This window comes from Annulohypoxylon truncatum (genome assembly GCF_022578515.1).
Source record: "Annulohypoxylon truncatum strain CBS 140777 unplaced genomic scaffold F4807scaffold_15, whole genome shotgun sequence".
In the NCBI taxonomy this organism is placed as follows: domain Eukaryota; kingdom Fungi; phylum Ascomycota; class Sordariomycetes; order Xylariales; family Hypoxylaceae; genus Annulohypoxylon; species Annulohypoxylon truncatum.
This window is the reverse complement of record NW_025953801.1, coordinates 746,064-760,451: the sequence shown is the minus strand read 5'-3', so window position 1 is coordinate 760,451 and position 14,388 is coordinate 746,064. Positions and strand designations below refer to the sequence as shown.

The 14,388-nt window shown below is 50.5% G+C and overlaps 6 protein-coding genes across 6 annotated transcripts; 4 read left to right on the top strand and 2 right to left on the bottom strand.

The window, feature by feature from the left end:
- Positions 1–207: 207 nt before the first annotated feature.
- F4807DRAFT_451628 (glutamine:fructose-6-phosphate amidotransferase) lies at positions 208–3,655 on the top strand (the record flags this gene model as incomplete). The annotated part of the gene is made up of 5 exons (XM_048000250.1): positions 208–212; positions 1,299–1,369; positions 1,501–1,732; positions 1,798–3,374; positions 3,435–3,655. 5 exons carry the CDS (start codon positions 208–210, stop codon positions 3,653–3,655), a joined length of 2,106 nt encoding a protein of 701 aa, XP_047854569.1.
- A 942-nt stretch (positions 3,656–4,597) lies between these two features.
- On the bottom strand, positions 4,598–5,549 carry F4807DRAFT_460334 (proteasome endopeptidase complex, beta subunit; the record flags this gene model as incomplete). The annotated part of the gene is made up of 3 exons (XM_048001515.1): positions 4,598–5,202; positions 5,318–5,465; positions 5,520–5,549. 3 exons carry the CDS (start codon positions 5,547–5,549, stop codon positions 4,598–4,600), a joined length of 783 nt encoding a protein of 260 aa, XP_047854568.1.
- Positions 5,550–5,880: 331 nt separating this feature from the next.
- On the top strand, positions 5,881–7,059 carry F4807DRAFT_425479 (HCNGP-like protein-domain-containing protein). The gene is made up of 3 exons (XM_047997968.1): positions 5,881–6,064; positions 6,142–6,190; positions 6,265–7,059. Exons 1-3 carry the CDS (start codon positions 5,999–6,001, stop codon positions 6,894–6,896), a joined length of 747 nt encoding a protein of 248 aa, XP_047854567.1. The 5' UTR covers positions 5,881–5,998; the 3' UTR covers positions 6,897–7,059.
- A 194-nt stretch (positions 7,060–7,253) lies between these two features.
- On the bottom strand, positions 7,254–8,579 carry F4807DRAFT_460332 (uncharacterized protein; the record flags this gene model as incomplete). The annotated part of the gene is made up of 1 exon (XM_048001514.1): positions 7,254–8,579. The coding sequence occupies one exon, from the start codon at positions 8,577–8,579 to the stop codon at positions 7,254–7,256; it is 1,326 nt and encodes a 441-aa protein (XP_047854566.1).
- Positions 8,580–11,555: 2,976 nt separating this feature from the next.
- Positions 11,556–11,894, top strand: F4807DRAFT_460331 (uncharacterized protein; the record flags this gene model as incomplete). Its single annotated transcript, XM_048001513.1, has 3 exons — positions 11,556–11,609; positions 11,666–11,793; positions 11,861–11,894. 3 exons carry the CDS (start codon positions 11,556–11,558, stop codon positions 11,892–11,894), a joined length of 216 nt encoding a protein of 71 aa, XP_047854565.1.
- A 444-nt stretch (positions 11,895–12,338) lies between these two features.
- Positions 12,339–12,971, top strand: F4807DRAFT_82891 (uncharacterized protein). The gene has a single exon (XM_048003538.1). It carries the CDS (start codon positions 12,451–12,453, stop codon positions 12,913–12,915), a length of 465 nt encoding a protein of 154 aa, XP_047854564.1. The 5' UTR covers positions 12,339–12,450; the 3' UTR covers positions 12,916–12,971.
- Positions 12,972–14,388: the final 1,417 nt, after the last annotated feature.

Here is a 14,388-nt window from a genome sequence, read left to right as displayed (position 1 = left end):
ATAAATAGAAAGACGAAACTGGGAATTGGGAAACTAGAGCCCTATATCCGTTGGTCTGTATTATATGACGGGAGTTTGGAATAGAAAAAGGAAAAGCCGAGAATGTCGAGAGAAAGAAGGATAAATTAGAATTGGTCGAATGGATTCTAGACGCAGAGAATACGTATGTGTCTTTCTAGTTGTGCAACGGACACAGCGGCACGCGGGATGAAGCAAAAAGCAAAAATGCATCAGAGGTTAAACCTTTTTACAGTACGTAACTTGAATCGAGCAATCGAGGTAGGTACTATGTAAGGTATGACATGGCTGGAGGAGGCGGTAGACAAGGTAACAGAGGTAGGTACGGTGTGGTGTCATTGATACGCTGCAACTGCATGAGGTAGGGTTATTGTTTAGGGTCTAGCCTGCGGTAAGTATCGCCCAAGTCACTTCGACGGGTGATAGGCGAAAGATAGGTAAATGATAGGCAATTAGATACTTGTCTCATACCTTGCACGAGTAAGGCATGAATTCGATCGTAAGGAGAACAGAGGTACATCGATTACCCCCCGGCAACCCCTCCTACCTCTAAGGTCCATCGCAGCCCACTAGTGGATTGACTATGGTAGCTACATCCTCGTACATGCTTGCCTCACCTAGTAACAGCCAAGTTCTAAAAGCCTAAGAAAGCACCAGTCAGGTTCAAGTCACCAAGTCACCAGCATTCTTTTTCTAGAGGGAAAAAATAAACCATCCTTATAAAGCCAAACAATCCAGTCGAGCCAGACAAGCCATCCACTGCCTTAGCTCCCCTTTACCTTTAAAAGTCTAAGCCTGTGCCCTCCCAATCCCTCTCCGACCAAGTTCTGGAAACTCTATCCTTTCTTCTTCACTTCATCCGTTCCCCCCTCAAAGCTCACCGCCATTGACTTTCGTTTTATCATTGATACCCCCCTTCGGAGAATCCCTTTACCGCAGCCAGAGAGGGAGACAGCAAAGTAGTTTAAGCCAGAGAGACACACCCGTAACCTTTCTTGCTCTACAACCCCGAAACTAGAGGCAATATGTGGTATGTAAGACCCGCGCAACACTCTACGATCCGCCTTCCTACGCTATCGAAAGACTAGATGGAACTCTGTTTCTGTCGAGTTACCCCAGTCCAACGACCCCTGGCTTCGCCCGTTCCAATGCGGTTATGACCACGGCCACAGCTACTGGAATTTTGTGGCAAAGTCGGGGATCAAAGAGATTATAGAACAAAAGGAAACGAACTGCGTAGTTAGGATCAATTCAATTTGCTAATTTGAACTTCCTTACAGTGGAATTTTCGGCTACATTAACTACCTGGTTGAGAAGGATAGGAAATTTATCCTCGACACTCTCGTAAACGGTGAGACATGACAACCTGCCGTAACCCGTTTCTCAACGTTCGACCTGCATTCTGCAACCTCGACCATTTGTAGAACAAGTACGGTCTTGTAGGGAATAGAAAGCTGATTTTCTGGTTCCTTTGTTATATAGGTCTTTCCCGTCTAGAGTATCGTGGATATGACTCGGCCGGTTTAGCTGTCGATGGCGACAAGAAGAACGAAGTTTTCGCCTTCAAGGAAGTGGGCAAGGTTGCCAAGCTCAAGCAGCTCATTGAGGAGTCCAAACCAAACCTCACCAAGATTTTCGACTCACATGCCGGTATCGCCCATACTCGATGGGCTACTCACGGCCCTCCCTCTCGGCTGAACTGCCATCCCCACCGGTAAATACTCTTTATACCAGCAGAGCTTACGAGTCCCCCTTGCTAATATGACTATCACTTGTCAGATCCGACCCCACATGGGAATTCTCAGTCGTCCACAATGGCATCATCACCAATTACAAGGAATTGAAGACCCTCCTTTCCGCAAAGGGCTTCAAGTTCGAGACCGAGACCGACACTGAGTGCATTGCGAAACTCGCAAAGTACCTGTACGACCAACACCCCCAAATTGACTTTGTCGATCTCGCGAAGGCCGTTATTACTGAGCTCGAGGGTGCCTATGGCTTGCTGATTAAGTCTGTACACTACCCCCATGAGGTCATTGCTGCTCGCAAGGGTTCGCCCCTTGTTATTGGCGTCAAGACCCAGAGGCGCATGAAGGTCGACTTCGTCGATGTTGAATACTCTGAGGAGAATGGCGTTCTGCCGGCTGAGGCCGCCTCCCAGAACGTTGCCTTGAAGAAGCAAACTGGCAACTTCCTGGCCCCTAACGCCCTGCTTGGTGCTGCCGACAAGTCTCTCCTACACCGCTCGCAGTCCCGCGCTTTCATGACCGATGATGGTTTGCCCATGCCAGCCGAGTTCTTCCTCTCGTCTGACCCGTCTGCTATCGTAGAGCACACCAAGAAGGTCATGTACCTGGAGGATGACGACATTGCTCACATTCATGAGGGCTCGCTGAACATTCACCGTCTCAAGAAGGCTGATGGTAGCTCCAATGTCCGAAACATCCAGACCCTCGAGCTCGAGCTCCAGGAGATCATGAAGGGTAAGTTCGACCACTTCATGCAGAAGGAAATTTTCGAGCAGCCCGAGTCTGTCGTCAACACCATGAGAGGTCGTCTCGACATCGAACACAAGTCTGTTACGCTCGGTGGTCTGAGGTCGTACATCGCAACCATTCGCCGATGCCGACGTATTATTTTCATTGCTTGCGGAACGAGTTACCACTCTTGCATGGCTGTTCGGGGTATCTTCGAAGAGCTTGCAGAGATTCCGATCGCTGTTGAGTTGGCTTCCGATTTCCTCGACAGAGAAGCGCCGGTTTTCCGTGACGACACATGCGTGTTCGTTTCGCAGTCCGGTGAGACGGCGGACTCGCTGATGGCTCTCCGATACTGCTTAGAGCGTGGTGCCCTTACCGTTGGTATCGTTAACGTCGTCGGTTCTTCTATCTCGCTCCTCACTCACTGTGGTGTCCACGTCAACGCTGGCCCCGAAATCGGTGTTGCATCAACCAAGGCTTACACATCTCAATTCATTGCCATGGTCATGTTCGCTCTGTCGCTTAGTGAGGACCGAGCGTCCAAGCAGAAGAGGCGGGAGGAGATCATCGAGGGTCTCTCTAACATCTCTGCGCAAATCAAGGATATCCTGACGCTAGACCAATCGATCAAGGAGCTCTGCTCAAAGACGTTCAAGAACCAGAAGTCTCTGCTGCTCCTAGGACGTGGCAGCCAATATTCGACTGCTCTCGAGGGCGCCCTCAAGATTAAGGAAATTTCTTACCTTCACTGCGAAGCTGTCATGTCTGGTGAATTGAAGCATGGTGTGCTAGCTCTGGTTGACGAAAACCTCCCCATCATCATGATCCTAACCCGTGATAACCTATTCACGAAGTCTCTCAATGCTTACCAACAAGGTACGTCCTGAATATCTCACCCTCGCAAATATGATTTGAATTATACTAACGACTTTATAGTTGCTGCTCGTGGTGGAAAGCCCATCGTCATCTGCAACCCTGGCGACGAAGAATTCCAAGCTAGCCAGGCGCAGAAGATCGAAGTACCCAAGACGGTCGACTGCCTGCAAGGCATTCTCAACGTCATTCCTCTGCAACTAATTGCCTACTGGCTAGCTGTTATGGAGGGCCTCAACGTCGACTTCCCACGCAACCTTGCCAAGTCGGTCACGGTCGAATAAGCCTGCGTGCGTACCTCTATGACTGAACTCATAACTGATGAGTTTCTGATGTGATACGGGATTTGACTACGAACCGATTTTATGGTGGGATGATGGATTTGGGTGGCAATTGGGCGTGTGGTAGTTTTATACATGGCAGCGGGATTGAGATATGGTAAGGGGATTGCGCAGAGAAGGCAGTTGCTATCTTGCAACCCCGATGATGCATAATGCCCCCCACGCCAATTCTGGTGTGACACATGTACTGCAGAGGAAGTAGATAGACGACGATCTGTAAATCGGCTAGGATGATCTAGACGAGGATACCGGAATAAAGTAAAAAGTTGACAACTACAAAAAGGTCGGGTCCAACGTTGTTAAGGCGCATTGTCTAATGATTCGGTCAGGTTCTTAGCTAGGAATACCATTCGTTTATACCCCAGATTTTGATTAAGGAGACTGTAAACTCCAAAACTCATGGATTAACGTCGAATCTTTTGCAAAGTCACTATGAATTGTGCTGAGTAATAATTTTGGTACACAAGTTGCGAAAGTGACAGTTGATCGATACAGGCATGAGGCATTGTGTACACGAAAACACAGTATTATTCTTGTTCACGTGTCCTGGCTCTGTTGTTACAAGAGTTCCTTGCTACTCTACCTATGCTCCTCTTCTCTCTGCAGACGGCCGGGAAAGCATCGTGACTTCGTAGTATTTAGTAGTAGTAAATATAATGTCTCCTCATCAAACTCCTGAGACAAGTGCGTAGTCTCGCATCAAGTCCCGTCGTACCGCAGACGAGAATGCCCTTTCCGCGCCCCCCCGTTTCACCGAACTTAGTCATCATCCAAATCCATCATGTCAGGGTGCTCGTGCGAGGGTTGTGAAGAACGGAGATCGATGTCGATGGAGAGCCGACGGAAAGAACGCTCTATGGCGACGGCGGAAGCAGGGTCTGCTCTCTACACGGTCTGCGTGCCGTAGCCCTTGATGCGGTCCGCGAAGGCCCAGCTCTGGTCCTCGAGCTTCTCGCTCTCGGATAGGGTGATGCCGTCCTTGGTGATGACGGCTAGCGAGTAGGAGTCGAGCGAGCGCGCGTCGCGGTAGAAGAGCACCTTCATGCACTCCTTGATGACGGCGACGGCCTGCTCGCGCGTGACGTTGGCGACGGAGGCCTCGTCCGGCACGTACTTGCGCATGATGGGCTGGGCGAGCATGCTGCCGTAGCCGGTGGCGAGCGAGGGCGAGGTGAAGGTGGTGCCGAGCAGGTCGGCGGCGGCGAGGAAGGGGGCGCCCTCGTCGTCGAGGCCGGCGATGAGGAGGTGATTCCACAGGGGGTCGAACTTGGAGCGGCGGTGGTAGAGCAGCTTGGAGAGGTACTTGTGCAGCGAGCGCGCGTTCAGCGTGTGCGCGGACTGCTGGTAGGCCTCGTCGATGCTGAGCTCCGTCAGGTGCCGGTCCAGGTACTGCATGTCGGAGACGTCGCCGCCGAAGCCGACGAGCGAGGTCTCGGCGAAGGTGCGGATGCGCTTTACGTCGGTGAAGCGCGCTAGGGAGCCGTATGATGCTGGGTGGGGGGAGAGTGGTTAGCTAGGACGGGATGCAGAGGTGTTGGGTACATAAGTCGAGAAAAGGCATGTGTGGATTTGTAGAGCGAGGTAGTGGCAGATGTGTATGCATACCCAGGTTATCGGCGGCCATGACAACACCGTCCTTGAATTTCATCGCTACCACCGACGTTCCCGTTACGACGGGGGATTGGGTGTGTTGGTTCGGGCCGTTTGTGTGCATGTATGAGGCATCGTAGGCACCGTAGACATCGTCTCTAGGCTATCGGCTGTTAGCAAGCGGTGCTCTTGGTCCTCGGGGAAACAAGCTACTTACACGGCCCCAAGCTTGCGGTCGGTGATCCATGTTGAAAATTGATCAGGAAGAGAGTCACGGACAGCGGAAATTCGGATTGACGGTGGTGTGGTTGGCGGTCGTTTTCGGGATATCAAGTTGGGAAAGTTGTAAGGCTGATGAAGGGAAGCTGCCGTTTGGGAGTTGGGACCTTGAACTGACCTACAAGCTTGGAGCTGCGCGTCAGTTCTGCCTTCCCGGACAGGCCAATGAGGTACGTACCTGCGTGCTACCTGCCCACTGGACAGCTGTGTGGCGGCTGAAAAAGGCATTTGGGGTCCACTTTAATCCGGAAGGCGCTAGGATACCTCGAGCATGTACCTCGACTTGCGACGAAGAAACTCTCATATCAATTTATATAAGCGATTTATTCATTCAATCAATTCGATTTCACTTCGACGGCATATCTCGAGTCTAGATACAAGTAAAACTCAATTGAGATTTCTGTATTCAATAAAAAAATGTCTGGCCTCGTAAGCTACGAGAGCAGTGATGAGGAGGAGGTCGAGCAACAGCCGAAACCAAAGGTATGAAATGCGAACATGAGATGACATACGATATGGCACCGGTAGGCATTGGACAGCACTGATTCAACTGAGGCCAGCCACTGAAACAAACTCAAGATGCCACCGGGGATACCACCGAGAAGCCAAGTAAGTGAATCATGATATCTATTTCGGGTCTTTTCCCCATCCTATTTAAGGTGCTTTCTCTGACAAGCGAACAGTTGCCTCAGCAGAGTCCGCTACTGCACCGCAAAAAGTAGATGAGAAACAAGCACCTATCATTGGGCCACAGATAGGTCCAGCTCCTGCACCTGCCGCAGGACCTAGCTTCCCTCCACTGGAAGAGGCACCATTAGAAGACGACGAAGCAGGGCCCGGCCTTCCTCCCGGATCCCCTTATACGGCAACCCGCGCACTGTTACGGGATCTCACGCTCCCGCCCATCCCCAACACAGACATACCGCCATCTCCGCCGGGCTCGCCACCGCCCGCAACCAGCGCCAAGTTCGAGCGGTTCCTCGAGCTGAAGAAGCAGGGCGTGCACTTCAACTCCAAAGTCGCGCAGAACCCGTCCTTACGTAACCCTGCGCTCACGGAGAAACTGTTGGCGTTTGTCGAGCTTGGCGGCGCCGCGGACCAGTACCAGACTACGTTGCCGGCCGACATATGGGACCCGGCTGCGTTCCCGAGATGGGCTTACAAGGAACAGCTTAAGCAGAGCCAGGCGGAGGTCGAGAAGGTGAGGGCCAGGGGCAAGGGAGCCCCTGTGGAGTTTGTGGCGGCGACGGCTTCTTCGGCAGAGGATGGGCAGAAGCCGAGTACTGGAAAGCGGAAGACGAGATTTGACGCTTGAAACTTCTAGGTTGGGTTATTGGAAAGTCTCATAAGCTACTTCGTAGGTTATCTTTTCGAACAAATCGCAACTACGGGATTTGTGGCCTGACTCTAGTATAGGAATAAACGGATACCCTTTTAACTTATCCACGGCGGGCTTTCACTTGACTGAAGATAGGTACTATATAAACTAACATATGGAATTCATGCGGGACTAGTGAGCCCAACTGCTACCTAGGATATAGTTATGATAAAGGTACAATGAGTGTGGTTCCTAGGTGTAAAGACTATCTGCAATTTGACAATCTAATGTGGATATTTCCCCCCAAACAAAACAACCGTACGCCTTCATAATCATTGTCTGGCAAGCAAGCATTCAAAACCTTCCACGAGAGCGATCGCACTCTTCTAAGAATTTATAGATGCCCTCAAGGCCTTCAAAGTCCTCTGAGCAGTGCTCGCCTGAGCTGACTGGCGCCGACATGCTCTCGTAACCTTCCGGATCATCCGGCATTGACAGCCACGGGTTATCTTCTAAGTCGCTGAAGCCCTCTTCGAAGAGCTCCTCTTCCGCTTGGAGGAAGCTGTCCTGTGACTTGAGCGAGCCGCCAGGCGAGGTGAGGGTCCTCGTGTCGTGGCTAGCATCGGGAGCGAAGGGGAACTTCAGTGCCATGGACACCCCAGTCTCAGCCTCGAAGTCTGGGTCTTCCATGACGATACCCCTCTTAACTCCGAGGTCGTCACAGAGCGTCTCGACGGTCTCCCGGTCGACACCTGGGAAGCGGATTCGGAGGGTATGTCCTTTCTCAAGATGGACTGGAAGATCACCTAACGAAGAAAGCTTCTTCATATCCGCCAGAGTCGTAGTCAAGTCCTTCAGGGCGCGAGCGAAGTCACCAGATAGGACATCGAGGAAGCCGTCGGTGTTAAGGGTCGTGGCGTCGAGAGCGGGGGCCTTGAAGCCAGCGGGCTGGTACGGGAACGCAGCGGCGAGGGGGCTCAGAGCAGTCACGGTCGGATTGAGTCGGAAGTCGACGTACGAGCCTGGCACGTTACGCGGCAGCGCGGCCATCTTGCGGGCCGTCTCGTCCTGCAACGCAGACACGGACCGGTACTTCCTCTCGCCCCGGGCCGTCAGCCCGTCGAACTGCGCCTTCTGCCCGGAGATCCAGAACGCGCGCACGGCGGCCGACACGTTCTGCACGACCTGGGCCTGCGCCGCCGGCGCGTGCGAGAAGTATCGGGCTCCCCCCACGCGCCCGGAGCCTAGCCCGTACCCGCCTGCGGTACGCGGCAGGGCGCCGCCCGTCAGGTTCGGGCGCAGCGTGCTCGCGAACGGCGCGCGGCCCGTGAACTGGGCGATGGCGCGGCCCGTCTGGGTGGTGCCCGCGAACTTAGCCCGGTCGATCCGGGAAGCGGTACTCGTGCCGGTGCTGATGAAGCGGCGGACGGCGCTGTTGATGTTCTGGTACGTCGAGTGCCAGCGGCGGCTCTTGGACTGGCGCAGGAAGGCGGCGGGGTGGACGGGGTGGCGAGGGCCGGCGCTGCGCGCGAGGACGGGCTCGAGGACGGCGTTGTTGGTGGTGGTTGGCCGGGCCGCGGCGGCGAGCTTGGCCCGGATTAGCTTGCTCGCCTTGTAGGCGGCCGTACGGACCACCCGCAGCGCGGCGGGCGCCCATATGCCACCTATAGGGGCGGTCATCTTTATTGTTATCTCCTGTTCGTCGCGATGAGGCGGCGAACGTTTTGTGTGAGAGGGTTGGTCTGGGGGGGAAAGGAAGGAGGGAAAGCGTTAGGTAGCGGTGGGCGATGACGAGGTGTTATCTATGCTGATAAGATCGGTTATGTAAGCGGGTGTGGCGCAGTTGTTGCCACGGATTTTGGGAGGTTGCCGACGCTAGCAGCTAGCGAATCTCCGGGCCTTGGAAGTGGACTAGTGGGAACAAAATCCCCACTGCAATTTTTATTTTCTAGCTTTCGTCCTCAAATATTTCTTTTGCTTCTTCACCACTTTTTTTGCTTCGTCTTTCGAAGCTTTCGCACTCGCGCGCTCATATGCATTGAGCCTCTTTCTTCCCTTGATTGGACTTGGTTTACGTTTGACGAGCTTCTAACCTACTCACGATGTAAGTCGCGGCATTTCTTCCTTCCTGCTTCCTTGCTGTGACGAAGAAAAATTTGAACAATCCAAATCTTACAACACAATGGGGATTATAGTCTCTAGAATTACCCTGAGCAAATTTCGCGGGCATTTAGTCTTTGTGCGGATATCAGGACGATCAGATAGCTAACTGTGTCTTCGATAGGATTTTCTCGTTCTTGTTAACGTGGTGAATGTCGTCTATCGTTTGTATTTTTCTATAATAAAAGGTATGCACTATTCTTCTATCTCCGAGTCCAGCACTTTACCCAACCCCATCGAGGAGTGATGAAGAAATCGACAAACCTAGGGAATTCCTCATTCAGAATATACTATGTAGATTTGTTTAGTTTCAGCCTTGTCTGACCTCAATACTCACTACCCCATTCACTAAGCGATAATTGCTTGATTACATGACTAACTCGTCTATTTGAATAGGTATATACACTCCCAATCGCACTTTTGCCATATTCACATGAGGATATCTTGAACGAACGGGCGGACATAACGAACCCTCGTACCTTTTCTCGTCAAAAACAAGGCCTTACAAACCTTGTGGGAGGAGGACCACGAGGGATTCTTGTTGAGAATTCGTCAACTGATTGTGTCTTGTCGACCCGAACATTGTGTTGATATTGGGATTGAGCCGTGGCTAACAGTCGTCGATAGGTAATTTTCCGACTTGTCTCCAATCGTTATCGTTGCATATGATGAACATTATTCACACTGTTTGATCCTGTCCAATGGGCGTGGAAATGAACATTTAAACAAATCTGATTTAATGAGGTATGTTCTATCGAGTACAATAATTATGGATGTGTTCGAAGCTGACATGAGTAGCCTGATAGCTTTCAATCCCTCGTTTCTCGTTTTGCAATTGCGCCGACGTAGCTAACTCGAGTGTTACGCTAGGTAACATATGCTATATATAGCTTGATTATCAGTGTACCTTAAAAGGTTAGTAAGTTCTTGTTAGTTGAGCAGAAGCCTCGCGGATGACACTTTTCCTGCATGATATCGGAGTTCTTCGTGACGAGACTTTTCCTTTCACCTTGGAGAACTGATGAGGCTGTGTAATACTTTTTATTAGCGTTGCTTGATGTAACAACAAGGCTGACATCTCTAGACTAATAGGCCTTATAAACCCTGCAGAGCCATACGCGGTTGGAGTAGTCTGAGATTCTAAGAGCCCAGATCGTGGGACGAGTACTGATACCAAGTGGTTATCAGGTACATAAGACAAGGGTTTATTTGGCGGATATTTTTAGCTTGTTAGAACAATATGATGACTTTCAATAGTTCCTCGATCTACAGTTATCTCAACCATATACCGGATCATCTTCCACGTGATGTCGTCCAGTGAAGGCTTACAAATTACCAATGACTCGGAGCCGTGCTTAAGTGCGAAGCGATCAGGTGGGATTTTCTGGGGAAAGTGGATCGCACCAAGACTGCCAATAGCCGGGCCTGGAACTTGTCTCTCCGTTGCATCATAGACCCCACGTCGCCGACCCTGACAAGCCCCCTATCAACTCTCCAACTCTTACTACTATTGCAACTGCCACGCAATGTACATGCCGTACAAACCCCTAAGATAAATTAGGTCGTTCGATCTGAACATGACCCGACTGATCTTGGTTCGAGATGAGTTTATCTTATTGACTAGGAACGAATGCTTATCTGGTCAATTGATTAACCCTTCAGGCACTGAAACCACCCATTGCAAGGAATGTCTTCGACGATGGAAGAAGGTGGTGTCATGCTCGTGCCACTGATTAAGGCAGCGGCAAGTGTCGATCGAAGAACTCTGATTCGATCATTTAATCATCACTCTAAGCCTCCGCGATCTCCTTTGTCTCGTTCCTTTGCGGGGTAGAGACGTATGTGTACATCTCTCCCCTATCAGGACATGGATGGGAAGGGATGGAGCTATACTTCGCCTATGACGTTGCTCTATCCCGCACGCAGAAGTACCTTGCACCGCGTCATGTATTAGAAACTGACCTCTCTGGATTGTCCTTTCTTTGTCACCATTTATCATAGATACGGCTGAGTACATTGCCTATCGGACTAGGGGCCACGCTACTCGTATGATTGAAACGGAGAGCTCTCCCCCAAAGTTACCCCGATGGCCTACCTCATTGGTGAAGTCATCAAGGGGAGCTTTCTCCGATTTTTAAAGTCTGGCTCGCTGATCAATCAGCCCCAAAGGGTTTCTCCGGACAATGGAAAGGTGCAGTAGCGTTGGTTGCATCTAACAATATTGCTTATCTTTAATGCATAGGGTAGTTTCGATAGGTGTGGGATTCTGCCGCCGTCTGATCAGAAAGCTCTCGTGGTCTATTGGGTACATATCAAGTCTACTTAAAGAGAACCCTACTCACCCTCCTTTCTCCTCTTCCCTGCTTCTCAGACTCTGCCTTGGCACACTACAATTATTCAAAGTATTATTTTGTAAGATCGTATCAATATTACGTAGATTACGACCAGTAACCACATTACCTACCTCGAAAATCAACTATTCGAGATCAGATCAATATGGACAGCACAAAAGGAAATAACCAAACTCCCTCCAGCCCTACGCGACGAAGAGTACGTCCTTAATGTTCATAAAGTTGTTCCAATAATTACTAACACATTGATTCTAGGGCTCTGGACCGAGCTTTGATGGTCTCATGAACCAGAAGCGCAACAGCGATAGCAACTCTATGGCCAGACGAGCTAGTCTCCATGACCAGAAGCCCCAGTCAGGCTTCCTCGGACAGATGTGGCACTCGTAAGCCCTCCCAACCTAGAGAAAATTTGCAAGAGCAAGTTGTACTGATTTAACACGAACTGTCCAGCTTCACGCGTGGTCCCCACAGCCCTACGAAATAAGCTGCCTATATTCCAATGCATGTGGGTCATCGTGTAGTTGACTGATAACCGAGGCCCAGCCTTGAGAGGGTTGCGCGTAATTACGATAAGAATAAAGTTTTCCGGAGTTTCGTGTTGGATGCTGGTAGGCTAGGCGTCTGTTGATTGTGCGAAAAGAGGCATGTTGACATCCACATCACTAAGAAACAAGAATGTTGGCGTATGGTTGGTGTATTATCAGCACGATTACGTACAGAATTAACAAGACCAAAAATTGATATCGATATAGTTGTATGTCTTACATTGTATATCTCGGTGTTGTTGACACGTAAATATCTATGTGAAGTTAACATGGGTGCCAAAATTAAAGATGTTGAATATCCTATTCGTAGCTCCTTGCAGCAACTACACAAATGACCGAGGTGTAACTAAACCCTATCTTACTTATCTGGTATACCTACTTCAATTTGCAGTAGATAATCTGCCATTGTAGTCTATAAATTCTTCACCGGGTATCTTCATCCCGAAGCGATTCTAAGTTATCGGAAGAGAGAGCACACTGGATTATCACCACTACATGTGCAGTACTAACCTCACCATGCACAACAATATCACAGGCCGCAAACACCAACAAGAGATTTGGGGGGCAAGGCCCAGTTTGAATTTACGATATCCAGCTATGTATTTACATCGAGACTCCATCGGCATCCCGCATGGACAGGAATCCCCCACCAGTCGCCCCCCCCTGCCAGATTTTCCTTTTTTTTTTCTGTATATATACCGATTTTTCTTAAAGAATTTGTGTCGGAGATATGTTGTTTTTCTTTTTTTAGGAACCTGCCCGATTCCTCGACCGTCGATTTCCCATCACGAACGGTCGCTTTTATGTTATGTGCCCGGATATGGCTTGTTTGCAGTCGAGCCGGGGGCCTTTGTGACAGCGCGGGCGAACCCGCGAACCTGTCCGCAGAGAGACGCGACCAGCCCAGCCCCAAGTCAACACGGTGCACGGAAGTCACACGCAACTCTTTTGCGTGTATGACTATGCGAGCACTGTGGACCTTCTATCATCCTTCCAAAGCTCGCTCCCACGCCTCCGAGGGCTTCACACGGGCCTGGGCAGACCCAGGCGCGATGCGAAAGAGGCAGATTGTCAGCGTGGGACGGGTTCTCCTCGGCCTAGTCCGAGACGCTGGCTCCAGAGCAAAGTAGCTTCTGCCGCGGTTCGCAAAAGGGTTGAAAATGTTGGTTCCCTGTGGGGAAGAACCCTTTTGGTCCGGCATATTGCCCTTACTATCGCGCTTATCTCTTTCAGAAAGAACCCAAGCATATGGAGGTACACTCGATCCAGACAAGAGGTTAAGGTGGACGGGGCGACAAGACTAATTAGCTGCCTTCCCCGCTACCTAAGCCTCAAGGGGTCGCCACAAGATGCCGAAGTACAGATTGCCGACGCATCTTGGTTGTATCGATCAGCTCGACTGCGGAAAACTTTGAACAAAGAGGTACTCCGGATTCCGTTTCCCATTTGATCCCAACAAAGAAAAAAAACACCCAGAGCCGTTAATTGAACTGGCTAACTGGGTTGTGACATCGACTGGTACAGGTATACGAGGTCATATCATAACCGCCACCAACCACGATCGCAAGATCCGAGGCACTTGGCGTTCCGCTAGCATCATGCCGTGACCAGATGCCAAGAAATAGTACAGGCCATGAAGTTTAAGCAACAGAAACCACGATGTCATGCAATTTACGAACAGTGCATGTTCGTCATTACCGGGCGACCAGCAACTCAAGGATTTGTACAGGAAAACAGCGAGTTAAAGCTTCGGTGTTTTGCACCACAAGTCCGAGTAGGCGGTCATCTCGCCTGGTAAACCATGGAGTTGAATTCCAACCTCCATGTATCCTCTGGGACAAAAGAGCCAGAGTTGCGTGAATGGAGCAGCATCCCTAACTCCATTAAATTCTCTAGATAATAGTATCTAGAGTAATTCCTCCGGGTGAACATACCCGAAGTAAGCGAGGCCGTTTATCGTCATGCCTAGGACGAGACTCGTGGAGGCTTACTTCTTGCTGTGGATGGTATTAGCGCACGTCGATTGCGATCGAATCCACTGGTTAGAACGCACGCAGCGCGGGCACCTGAAATTGTACCCAGATTTTAGAAACGCCTCAGATGCTTGCTAGGAAGAGGAATTAAGTTGCCGTGCCGTGACTATTCCCGTACAAGTATCTCCATTGATGCCAAGGTATTGTATCGTTAGCGTCGTGCGTACCGAATTGAACTTGACTGAACGTAGAAGTCCTCTAGATCGTATACCTACTCAAGACGACTCGTAAGCAGATGCCTCACCGTATAAGGCAATGGAAAGAAGAGGGGCGAATGCGTACCCAACATGACGAAGAACGCCATCTACCTTCTATAATGCCGGAAACTCAAGAATCGTAGAAGAAATTCGTTATGTTCGTACATCCCGTAGTAACCGTACAAATGCGTGGCTTTGTCCCT

Excerpts from the sequence above, each read along its gene's own strand:
- F4807DRAFT_425479 (XM_047997968.1), top strand. The coding sequence starts at position 5,999 with ATGTCTGGCCTCGTAAGCTACGAGAGCAGTGATGAGGAGGAGGTCGAG. Across the intron at positions 6,065-6,141 it reads AGCAACAGCCGAAACCAAAG|CCACTGAAACAAACTCAAGA; the intron begins GTATGAAATGCG and ends AACTGAGGCCAG. Across the intron at positions 6,191-6,264 it reads GGATACCACCGAGAAGCCAA|TTGCCTCAGCAGAGTCCGCT; the intron begins GTAAGTGAATCA and ends ACAAGCGAACAG.
- F4807DRAFT_82891 (XM_048003538.1), top strand. The coding sequence starts at position 12,451 with ATGTGCAGTACTAACCTCACCATGCACAACAATATCACAGGCCGCAAA.